This window comes from Oculina patagonica, unplaced genomic scaffold, assembly GCF_052425735.1.
Source record: "Oculina patagonica isolate OP01 unplaced genomic scaffold, crgOcupat unplaced367, whole genome shotgun sequence".
In the NCBI taxonomy this organism is placed as follows: Eukaryota; Metazoa; Cnidaria; class Anthozoa; order Scleractinia; family Oculinidae; genus Oculina; species Oculina patagonica.
This window is the reverse complement of record NW_027558218.1, coordinates 1-12,433: the sequence shown is the minus strand read 5'-3', so window position 1 is coordinate 12,433 and position 12,433 is coordinate 1. Positions and strand designations below refer to the sequence as shown.

General features: G+C 37.2%; 1 protein-coding gene across 1 annotated transcript; it reads right to left on the bottom strand.

Annotated features, from left to right (window-relative positions):
• Positions 1–98: 98 nt before the first annotated feature.
• On the bottom strand, positions 99–11,851 carry LOC144640587 (uncharacterized; the record flags this gene model as incomplete). The annotated part of the gene is made up of 12 exons (XM_078499687.1): positions 11,696–11,851; positions 10,707–10,951; positions 9,515–9,607; positions 8,698–8,774; positions 8,433–8,484; positions 7,892–7,960; positions 5,387–5,475; positions 2,932–3,014; positions 2,607–2,664; positions 1,012–1,093; positions 296–450; positions 99–186 (listed from the first exon to the last, which is right to left on the bottom strand). Coding segments are annotated over exons 2-12 (1,083 nt in total), but the record flags the coding sequence as incomplete, so codon positions are not given.
• Between the last annotated feature and the right edge of the window lie 582 nt (positions 11,852–12,433).

Genomic DNA, 12,433 nt, shown 5'->3' with positions numbered 1-12,433 from the left:
CAAATTCAGAACAATCAAAAATCTGCAAAATCCCTGTGACATAGCTCCTTTCAAAGGCACGCAGATAAATGGGAAAAAATAAAGAAACAAAACCGTACCTTAACACAGAACACCGGCCCTTTGTGTCCCTGTAAGGACCTAAGACACGTGCAAGTACTAATGTCCCATTCCTTTAACAAATGGTCCCTGTAATTTAAAGAAAGAAACTGTATTAAAAACAATGTACTGGTGCTGCATTGAAAAGAATGAGAAAAAATGCTCGATGGTTTGAAGGGTGGATATAAACTTTTCTCACCCTCCTGACGAGAAGAAATGCTGATAATCGTTGTAATCAAGAGAGTGGACTGGGCCCTCGTGACCCTGAATAGCAACCTCGCATTCACCAGTTTCCAGGTTCCAGAACATAATCATACCGTCCGCGGAGCCACTTAACACCAGGTTACCAAGCACCTACGAGGAAAAAGAGACAAGTTTGATTGGTGTTAAAGCAATATCACATGCCACTAGTAAGGGAAAAATGAAATGCCTTCATTTGCCTCTTACTTTTTTACTGCATTCGAGCCTGCCATAACGGGAGACCTAAGATGAACTATGTCACGGTGATTTCGCAGATTTTTGGTCTAAACTGTTCTAAAATTAGTGGTAGGCAACTAAACCCTAAATAAACATTATCTTTGAACATCTAAAGGAATAGATAACCTTAATTTGTGGATAGAAATCAAGCTACGGCTATGCGCGCGGAAACAATTTGGAAACGTTTGCCCACCTTTTTTAAATTACAATCCGTTTCCATCCGAGCCATCCGCAGCCAAAGATGCTCGTTAACAGTTTCAGTGCTCTAATATAGCAATTTTTAATAAAAATAGTCTATTATTTTTAGGTTTCCTGCGACACAAATATAAATTTTGGCAGCTCAAAAATCAGTTAAAATCCGTGACATAGTCCCTTTGGGGACACAGTGAATGTTAATCCGTCCCATTGATAGACATCATATATTAATTAAATTCTTACCTTTACGGCAAGTACAGCATCTCTATGTCCAACAAATGTCCGAAGACACTCTCTAGTCTCTAAATCCCATAATTTTAAAGTCCTGCAAGATGACAAGAAGCAAAACGTTTAAAAACTCAATAAAGTCTTGAACCAATCGAACGCCAAAACAATAATCACAAAGCTAGGAAACTGGGTAAATGATATTGTTGCAGTTACACATGAGTGGAAGCAAATTTTTCTTTTTTTTCCTGAAGTGCATGTTTCTGTAAATCTGTAGTAGTCTCTAAATGAAAGTGAAGTGGAGTTACAAATGTGGAAATTAGGACTTAAGGTGGCTCGATATAGTTTTTCTGGGCCATACCTGCAATTTGCAATTGGCCTTTAAACGATCTTCCCTGACTCGGATTGATATGAAAATTACACCATATATTGGTTTTAGATTGAAATTTGATTTAGTATACTTTTTAAGGTAATCGATATTTCCATGGCAACGGTAAACAGAAAATCGCCAAATGAGTAAATCCTGATTTTTTGCGTGAATTAGATTTACCGCTAAAAAACTAATATCAGCATCTTAAACTATGATGTACTGCAAATAAAATGTTCAAGAATTAAAAGATTCTGTATGTTTGATTTCGAATAAATCGCAAAAATGTTTCAAATCGTAGTTTTTGCACAGCGATAATAAATGAGCCGAGACACAAACACTACCTAGATGAAGTAATCTCAAAAAACGCCAAAATGTGTATTAAACTTATCTTTCGACGTCGTGAGAGTTTTGTCGAGTTTCCACAGCGCAATGCCTAGAATTTGTTTTTTTCTTGCGACCACTCGTATTGTAATTTTTAAGTAATTTTCGGTTTTAAGCGTTTTTTGAAAAATCTATAAAACGGCTCGATAGATTTTCTTTAGACTTTCAGCACACGTACTTGATTATGTAAACTATTTAGTCGCAAAGTTTTATTATCATTGATTCACTGGAACGTTTTCAAATTAAACGATAAAGGAGTCCTTCGAATGGACGAAAAACTTGCGTTACAATTCACGGTTTATAAAATCGTGTTAAAATATTCAAATTAATGTGCACTACATTCCTTTGTGAGAAATACAAAAAGCTCCACCACGGGTAACAAAGCACACATACACATTTTGCCGTTTTTTGAGATTACTTCGTCTACGCAGTGTTTGTGTCTCGGCTCATTTATTATCGCTGTGCAAAAACTACGATTTGAAACATTTTTGCGATTTATTCGAAATCAAACATACAGAATCTTTTAATTCTTAAATATTTTATTTGCAGTACATCATAGTTTAAGATGCTGGTATTAGTTTTTAAGCGGCAAATCTGATTCACGCAAAAATCAGGTTTTACTGATTTGGCGGTTTTCAGTTTATCGTTGCCATGGAAATATCGATTACCTTAAAATATATATTAAAGTAAACTTCAATCTAAAACCAATATATGGTATAATTTTCATATCGATCCGAGTCAGGGAAGATCGTTTAAAGGCCAATTGTAAATTGTAGGTATGGCCCATAAAAAACTGTATCGAGCCACCTTAAGGATAACTAGTTTATTCGCTAACGTGTTTGTTTGTAAAAATGTTTCTTACCTATCAACAGAGCCGCTTACAACATACCCTTCATCTAACTGAAGACTTGTGACTGGACCTAAATATTAACAAACGAGACAAAATTACTGTCTTGTTTAGAGACAAGGTAACCTTTCTGGCTTGTAAAGGCGGGAAAAGAACGAAAACAAAGGAAGGAAAATACAAAACAGAGATCAGTGGGGTACAAAACCTCCAAATTTATCCACCCCCACTGAAAGTCCAAAAGAGAAACTTTCATGTCACCGATATTAACACGCAATACTCAAGAAACGACGTTAACGTTATTTTTGTCTTACGTTTGCTGATTCAATTTCTATTTACGTACCTTCATGGCCTTCAAGGATACCTTCGCACTCCCACGTGTCTGTACTCCAGATACGAATGGTACGGTCATGTGACCCCGTGAATCTAAAAGTAAGCATAAGACATGAAATGACAAAGGGCCGATATCCAAAGCATGACTGTTTACACTATTTTGTTTCTTGATCAGTTGAGTTGCTAGGCGACGCAACATTATCTTCGCTGATGGTTTAAGTTCTTAATTCTTCACAGAATTTTATGCAGTTTAAAACTTTTTTCGAATAAGGAAAAAGAACCTTGCACTGTTAAGGTGGCTCGACCCAGTTTTTTTCTAGCGATACCTAACAACTTTGAAACCCTGATACTTAAAGGGATTGATGTCAATGACAAAACTACTACATCACATGCATTACACATAGACTGAACTTCAATATGATATAAATGTTTTGGCGATCAGAATAAATATCACGTGGCAATGACGTCACAGAAGGTTTTGCTCTGAATCGATTTTTAAGCGGTAACCGAATTTTCTCTCGAGATCCTCCACGCTACGTATACCTTGGGTGTTTGCCTTCATCTCAGTGGAGTTTCATCGAAATCTACAAGAGGAATTTTGAAATATCTTGGAATTTCTTTTTAGATGGTATAATTTATGCGTAAAATAAAGTCAAGACTTCATATAAAGAAATTTGCTTCTTTTTTTATGTTTAATGAGAGGATTTAGCCCCCATTCCTTTTAGAAATGTCCCATATACTACATCCAAACCTTTAGAAGAAAGTAGACTTGCGCGATTTCGAAATATATGAAATATATGAATCATAGTGAAGCTCAATGTTTACCTCTATTTACAAATTTTCCGCCTACTTTCGCAAAAAAGCAATTATTTCAAAAACCCGTCGATGAATTTTTTCCAAATTTTTTCAGGGTGACAAATAATCAGTACACCACACAATCCCTTAATTTCATGCTCATTGAAAATATTTAAGGTTGTCTAAACTAAAAGCAAAATTGAGTAAACATTGAAGCGATGTCGAAGTTTTGAATAATTTTGTGCTCTGGGATTTCCTATTGTTATCGAATTCCTGTGCACCACGCGTGTAATGACCACGCTTGGCTACCCTCCGAAAGCTTTCCGAAATGGTTCGGAATATGGTAATATTCTCATCGAGTTCAAGTAAACAATAATGGATGAATGAATACATTTCCAACTGAAGAAAGCAGTCACACAACACCAAACTCAAAGCCGATTATTTTTTTTATGGCTCCTCAGTCATTTAAAAAAGTAAAACGGACAGAAAATAGACTTCACATATTATAAGCAAGCTGAATCTGGCGTCCAGTATTTATTAGAAAAGATTGTTTACTTGTTGCATTTCTAAGTTCAACTGAAAGAAGTGGCAGCACTTCAATACGAGAAAAAACCTAATCTTCTTGTTCTTGGCATTTTTAACTTTTATCTCAGCCAAGACGTCGACCCAACAAGAAAAGCTAATGCGTGACAATTTCTTTTCCATTGTTCCATATTTCGGAAAGATTTCGGAAAGCTTTCGGAAGGTAGCCAAGCGTAGTCATTTCACGCGTGGTGCACAGGAATTCGATGTTGTGCTTAACTCGAAACAAAAGGAAATCCCAGAGCACAAAATTATTCAAAACTTCGACATCGCTTCAATGTTTACTCAATGTTGCGTTTAGTTTAGACAACCTTAGACATTTTCAATGAGCATGAAATTTAGGGATTGTGTGGTGTACTGATTATTTTTCACCCTGAAAAATTTTGGAAAAAATTCATCGACGGGTTTTTGAAATAATCGCTTTTTTGCAAAAGTAGCCGTAAAAATGGTAAATAGAGCTAAACATTGAACTCTACTCCGATTTAGATAACTTCATATATTTCGAAATCGCGCAAGTCTACTTTCTTCTAAAGGTTTGGATGTAGTATATGGGACATTTCTAAAAGGAATGGGGGCTAAATCCTCTCATTAAACATAAAAAAAGAAGCAAATTTCTTTATATGAAGTCTTGACTTTATTTTACGCATAAATTATACCATCTAAAAAGAAATTCCAAGATATTTCAAAATTCCTCTTGTAGATTTCGATGAAACTCCACTGAGATGAAGGCAAACACCCAAGGTATACGTAGCGTGGAGGATCTCGAGAGAAAATTCGGTTACCGCCTAAAAATCGATTCAGAGCAAAACCCTCTGTGACGTCATTGCCACGTGATATTTATTCTGATCGCCAAAAAATTTATATCATATTGAAGTTCAGTCTATGTGTAATGCATGTGATGTAGTAGTTTTGTCATTGACATCAATCCCTTTAAGTATCAGGGTTTCAAAGTTGTTAGGTATCGCTAGAAAAAAACTGGGTCGAGCCACCTTAAGAGGGTTTAAAAATGTTTACACAAACTAAGCACTAAATAACTTACAAAAGTGACGCGAAACAGGACTTGCTAAAGTTGGTTGAACATTACTTACAAAATTTCTTTATTGAACTGCAAACATGAAACACATCCCTTGTGACCATAAAGCACTTTAAGTCTGTTAAACTTCACGATATGCCACACCTACAATGAGGAAAGATTTACTATTAGAATGGTAGCCTGGTAGAGTGGAAAACAGGACTTCACTTTTTATGACAAAAAGTATCTGTATGTGGAAGGTTCATGTAAAAGATGCCCACAACCGTGTTAACAAGAAGAGACCTTTATAAAAGCTATCTCGCGGATGATTGTATTGGAAAATTTAAAGTAATTTTATCAGTTTTATAGGTCGTATTTCAGTTCGTCTCGCTTTCTCTAGTCTAAGCCATCCTTGTTGTTTTGTAAGATTCTTTTCGGCCCATTTGATGCTCTAATCTAACTTAGCAAACTATTATTTATAACGACTTTTCGTTAAGGACTAACCGGCCCTTATAAAGATTGTTCGCTAAAGGAAAGTTTCCGTAAGAGTTGCAGCGGAGTTAGACTTTCCGATGAAAGTTCCTTTGTTTAACTTTGCCAACAAAAGTACATTTACTCGTTAACATACACCTAATTGCAATAACGTTGTCATAGAAAAAGTAAAAAAAGAAAAAAGGTAAATAGGAATTAATTAGCTTAGTTTCATAACTGGTAGCATTTACAGAGTTTTATCTGCACTTTTTAAGTCCACATTTTTATGCTGTAACAAGATGTAATTGATTTATTCGTATTTTGAAGCATTTTGAGGCCATTTGTACAAATAAATTTCAAAAATGCGCTTAATTAATTCCTATTTGACTTTTTCCTTTTTTCTATGACAACCTTATTGCAATTAGGTGTAACAAGCCATAACACTTTCCTTTCGAGTTGACAGTACGGCGAAAGTTGACATCATTTTTCATAAAAATTTGAGCATGTTCGAATTTAATTGGAGGCCACAAGAGTTGACAGGAGCGCGCGGGCATTAGCGGTAAACGAGAGCGAAATTCAAACTCTAGTTAAAGAAGCTATACATGTCACGGATTTCAGCCAAACTTAGACATAAAAATATAGCCACAAAATTGAGTGACGTATGGACAAAAATTAAAGAGGATTAAAACGGACTGCCATATGGATTTTTGAAAACTGTTAGGCTGAACAGTTTTCAAAGTTCATCTCATTTATTTCTAGCTTTTAACTATAATAAGGCTATGGTTTTCTCATTTATTAGCCTGCGAATACAGCCGCCTCTCATTGCGGGACGTGAATGAGAGGCGGCTGTATTCGCAAGCTACTCATTTATAGCTTCGTTGCCCCTGGGCAACGAGTCTCTCCAGACCATTTCCAAACGGCTCTCCGAATGCGGGCTCCCGATTGGGCAGAAAAAAAAACCTTTGTATTTTTCTGCCCATATCGGCGAGCAGTACCTTCGGAATCACTTTGGTGTGTTTTTACACGCCGTCTACTGTGTCCGCCATACTTGTGTCGTTCGTTTCGTCGCTACGATTTCTGCCCGGTTTTCCTTCGTTTCGCCCCACTAACTCGATACAATTTGATCATCAAAATATTAATCTCGAGCAAACTTCGAGGCTGGGAACGCTCCAGCACTTCCACATTTCGCCCAAAAGTGCCATGACCAAAGACAAAGAAAGTTCAATGCATCAGTTTTGTTAGCTCCAAATCACATTCGGCTATTTACAACGATGAAAAAGTTTGAGCAAATATTATAAACTCGCCATTTGCGTCAAAATGTAGGAAGGTCGCCGAATTTACGTTTTTTTTAAATAACATGAAAAAAAAACGTAGAAAATTGATTAAAAAAACCGGAACATTTAATTGAACATCTTACACAAACTTTGCGCTGCTTTACGTTTCTGGAGCTGCCTTGATTTGGATGAAATAATGTTTTAAAGTGAAGCACTGCTCCAACTCTCTTTTGAACACGGCCATGTTGTTGTGTGAATTCTACAGCTGACGTTATGCAAATTGCCGAATATGATTTGGAGCTAACAAAACTGATGCATTGAACTTTCTTTGTCTTTGGTTATGGTACTTTTAGCTACTTTTGGGCGAAATGTGGAAGTGCTGGAGCGTTCCCAACCTAGAAGTTTACCCGAGATTAATATTTTGATGATCAAATTGTATCGAGGTGTCTGTTCCGACGATTTTTCGGCAACTTAAAGAGTCATAATAAGTTGTTATAATGAGCTAAGTGCAGTAGTTTAAACGAAATCTTAGCGCTCAGTTTTCTGTAAATGGCAGTTTTATCCAAATAGGTGTGTTCAATAAAGTTAACATCGCGCAAAACTCGCGATCATTACATCGACATATTGACGTGCGTATTATTCTTCGATAAATTTTGAGTACAATGCGAGAGTTTCAGGGAAATCGAGTCAGAAATGGTGAAGTTATTAATGATTCTTGACAGGCATACAGCACGTCATTTATTTCGATCGAGTCACCTTAACTCTTATTCTTGTGGATCCAGTCTTTACTTAATTGTTTTAACTTTTGAGTAAAAACGACTCAAAAACACACAAACCATGACAGTCATATCCCATGAGCCACTGATGATTTTTTCGTCATCAAACTGCAGACACCGCACGCCACCCTGCAAAGTATAAACCACTAGTCAGTCCTGAAATTCCCAAGAATGATCAGTATTTCATTTCTCCCAACATCCATTGTCAAAAATACAGGTAATGAGAATGAAGACAGTCAGCAAATAGAACATGTTGTCTTGATGTTCCACCAAACATTTGAGTCAGAATATTTCTTCCCATGTTGAAGACACGTCTGAGATCCGACTTGAAACATTCCATTCTGATGACGTAACACAACAGAGATCCGTCAAGCATCTCTGATTGGTTGTTACTTGCACGCAAAAATTTAAACCCGAGCAACAACCAATCAGAGACACTACACGGATCTCTGTAGAGCTACGTCATTGGTCGGGGATTTTTCGAGTCAATTTTCCGACGTCTCCCGATCCCGAGCGGGGGAAACATCGAGCGAAAATAGAAACGTCTGTTAACTCATGCTAGGCGGGCTTCTTGGCGTACATGCATATCATCAGTAATCACCTTATGTCCTTTGAGCTTGTGAATGCTTCGTCCACTTCTCACATCCCAGACTCTAAAAAAACAGAAGAAATTAAAGGATTGTTAAGCTAAAAATAATAGGAGAAGAAACAAGACGGTTCGTAAAACAATAATGCTTTTGAAACCAGCATATCTGTAGTTGTTATAGGAAATTAATAACACAATTTTTTGGAAAAAAGTGTTACTTCCACGGGCAGTTTATTCACGATAATAAGGTACTCTATGTGAAGAACTCGCTTGAGCTTACCGTACTGTGCGGTCAGCAGAACCTGTAAAAATCCTTCTCTTGTCAAACTGTAAGCACAGAACTGCATCCATGTGTCCCTGGAAATAGAATGCAATGGGATAGCATTTTAACAAGAGCTAAATGTTAAACCATTCGAGCAGTAGCGCCGTGACATTATGGTGAGTATGTTGGGCTCTACAGACATCAAGTGGCCCTAGTTAGAGCCCTGGCTGGAGTCATTGTGTTGTGTTTTCGGACATGACACAGTGAAATCCCAATTTGAACCCTCGATTTCTCGAGCTGCAAAAACTTGAACCAAAAGCATTTTCTCGTGAATTTGCTATGCTTCACTCAGCTCGAGCTCCTAGTTTCTGAAGCCAATATTTATTTCCCTTGGAGGTTGGAAAAACCAGAATTCCACTGTACGTGTGCGTAATCTAAAATGCATCTTTCCACCTAGGGCCCAGTTGTTCAAAAAGGGTGGATAAATTGCTATCCAGTGGATAAGTGTTGGCAAAACAAATTAAGCTATCCACTGGATAGTATTTTTATCCAGCAGTTAGCATTATCCCCCTTCTGAACAACAGGGGCCTGGTGTATAAATTTGTCTCAGTCTCAAAACGCACGATGGGATCACATGCAAGTCCAATGTTCACTCTGTTGTTTCGCTGGTCAGTTGTCTCTTTTGAGGGATATCACGTGATAAGTTCTCGACCAATCGAAAGAGCCATCTCAGTTGTGAATAACCGAAAAATTGGGTAATCTTCAATTTTGTAAGGGAAAATCCCACTAGAACTCGTCTAACAAAATGCAATTCGTTTCACCCTCAGGTGTATACCTGTAGCCTCCGCACTCTTTGAACAGCAAAAACACCTTGAACAGCAAGTGACAGATAACGGAATCTGTGTTTGCTTGGTTCTCCATCGCCTTCCTGCAAAACAAACAGAAGCAAAGATTCGTTAAAAAAGATATGTATTGTACAATACTTCTCTGCCCAGTAAAGTTCAGATAACGTGCAAAACGAGTACTTCAGGAGATCGTTTTTTAGACCTCTTATTCCTTTTGACTAGCATCCCAACTAGGAAGAGTAGCCATACTGATATAAGTAGCTTTTTGTTACACAAACAAGGATAAATAAAGAAAATGAAATTAGTAAAGGAGGGTTGCACAAAACAGTCTTGAAACTACATTGAAAATATTGGTTTCCTGCTCCGGATACATAGTTAAAGGAGTTAAAATTTTTTCAAACTCGGAGCGCAAATAAAATTTAAAAAAAAAATTAATATCTCACGCTTTTAAATTTTATTTGTGCTCCGAGTTTGAAAAAATTTTAACCCCCTTTTAGTCTTGAAACTGATAAATTTGTGGCCCTCAGATTCCTGATCATATTGGAATTTAGAAAATAGATAAGGTCTGGTCCTTAATCTTTAAAATACAAATTCTCCTGACTTATCTCCACACATTTTCTTATAATATTTGTTGAAAGAATTTGTTAAAAAATTATATTAATTTGAAAAAAGTTCTCTTTGGTGATTATTTTATTAATTCTCATAACCTTTTTCTTCTTTAAGGCACTTGTCCTAGCAAACTTGGTGTATTTTTGACAATATTAAACACAGAGATGTTTTCACTCAAAATTTGCCAAACCTTTTACACATAGTCACTGGTACAGTGGAACCTTGATTTAACAAACCTCTATATAACGAACAATATTTTTTGTCCCAGTAATAGCAAAATATATGAAAAAAGAACCTTGATATAACGAAACCTCGATATAGCGAACACATTTTGCCAGTCCCTTGGCCCTTTGTTATATCGAGGTTCCACTGTAACTGGTGAATGAGTTGCCAACATTTCCTCGACACAATGACACCTCAACATGTTAATAACTAACTTTAATATCAACAGCATCTCCTTGACTTTTTGTAGTTTTTCATGGAGGCATTATACGTACATCAATACTTTGAGGAGAAATTGGATGTTGGTCACTCCTGGGACTTAAAGCATAATAAATATACACTAACTCTTACCAAAAGATTGGATGCCTGGATTAAAGTGGGCCTCACATCCAGAGCTACATCAACATCTTCAGGTTTATCCTCATCTCGAGCCAGTGCCTTGAGACTACGGGCCAGCATCTTTAAGTTGCCACCTGTCAAATCATTTCCATCCATGTCTGCAGCTGCAAACTCGTCTGCATTGTCCTTTTGGTCAGAGGTTGTTGCAGACTGGGCAGGACCAATGTCTTCCATTGAATGAGTTAACATTATTTCAACTAAACACAAGGGAGAAAAAAGACTTCAAAGTTTAACTGAGTGGCATTTTTTCGTGCTGAATAACAAGTTAATGGAAGTTAAGCAAGCAGTTTCCTTGAGATATGATATGCCACTGTACAGTCAACACCTCTAAAAGACAGACACCTGGTGTTGGTCCCGTCCCTGCCGTTTTTTATCATTTTACTGTAACTTAACTCCCTATAAGATGGACTTCTCTTTGAGACGGACAGAAAGAGCCAGTCCGAACAGTGTCCATTTTAGAGAGAGTTGACTGTATAAATGTTATGGCCTGGTTTTAAATGTAGGGACGTAATGCGTGAAGAGAACTAGTTCAATTGTCTAGCTTCATAGGCATGCAATACATGCAGAGGTAAATATATTGTCAGTGCAAAGGACTTGATTCAAAAATTAAAGTTCATGCCCTGGCCAGGGTCATTGTGCTGTGTTATTGGACAAGATGCTTTACTCCCAAAGTGCCTCTTCTTTTCACCCAGGATTGGGGAAACCTCACAAAATTTGTAATAAACTAGCATCCCATCCAGAGAGAGAACCAGTACAACTATAGTTGCTTTGAGCTATGGAAACCAAAGCACTGACCTCTTGAAATACTAAGCTCCAAAAAGGTTTCCTTTCTTTTCACTGAAATGAATCATGGCTACCCATGGTACAATTTTGGTCATATATTAGTACTGAATATTATTTTCTTTATAGTTATTTTTTGATGTGCAAACAGAATCTCTTACCAACTTCACTTGCCACAGTCTTTAATTCCTTTTCATCTGTAGGCTTGGGCGGCAATTCTGATATATGAAGCAGTCATGGCAACCATCAGAAAACTAGCGATAGCTTACAAGAAGCACAATACTTAGCTATATTAAGATTACAAATCACCCACAGTACCAAGCAAATGTAAGTTGACAGTCTCTTTCCAATCTCTATATTCTCAACTCAATACCGTCATGTGAGAATCGAGAATTGCACCTGAATCAAGTAATTTGAATCAAGTCTTGTAAGTTTGAGAAAATAATGAGCTTGTCACTTCACTGATTCCTTGAAAGATGCACAATAGACTAACCCAGCAAACAGACTACAACTCTGAAAATACTGCTGTAAAAACAAGTGCAGCAGCGCTTTCAGAGTTGCAGTCTCTTTGCTATTATTAGCAATGGTAAAAATTTGCCCTCCACCCCTGGCATGAACAATTCCACCAGAACATGTGTTCAGTGACATGCGCCTGAAGTTTGCATATTTTGTCATCACAGGCCACCAAGATTGGGCAGGTATTTCAGTAGGTTAGCATATACTCTGAGGCATTTGCTATGGGCTGTTTATAGGAGTTGAGGTATTTTGAATTCTTTGTTTAATTTATTACCTGGTCATGGTGTATTGTGGTATTTAATCACAGCCTCATGGGACTACTTCACCCCTATCAGCCTCATGAGACTTCATTACCCCTTTCTCTTTACTAGATACCCCCCCCC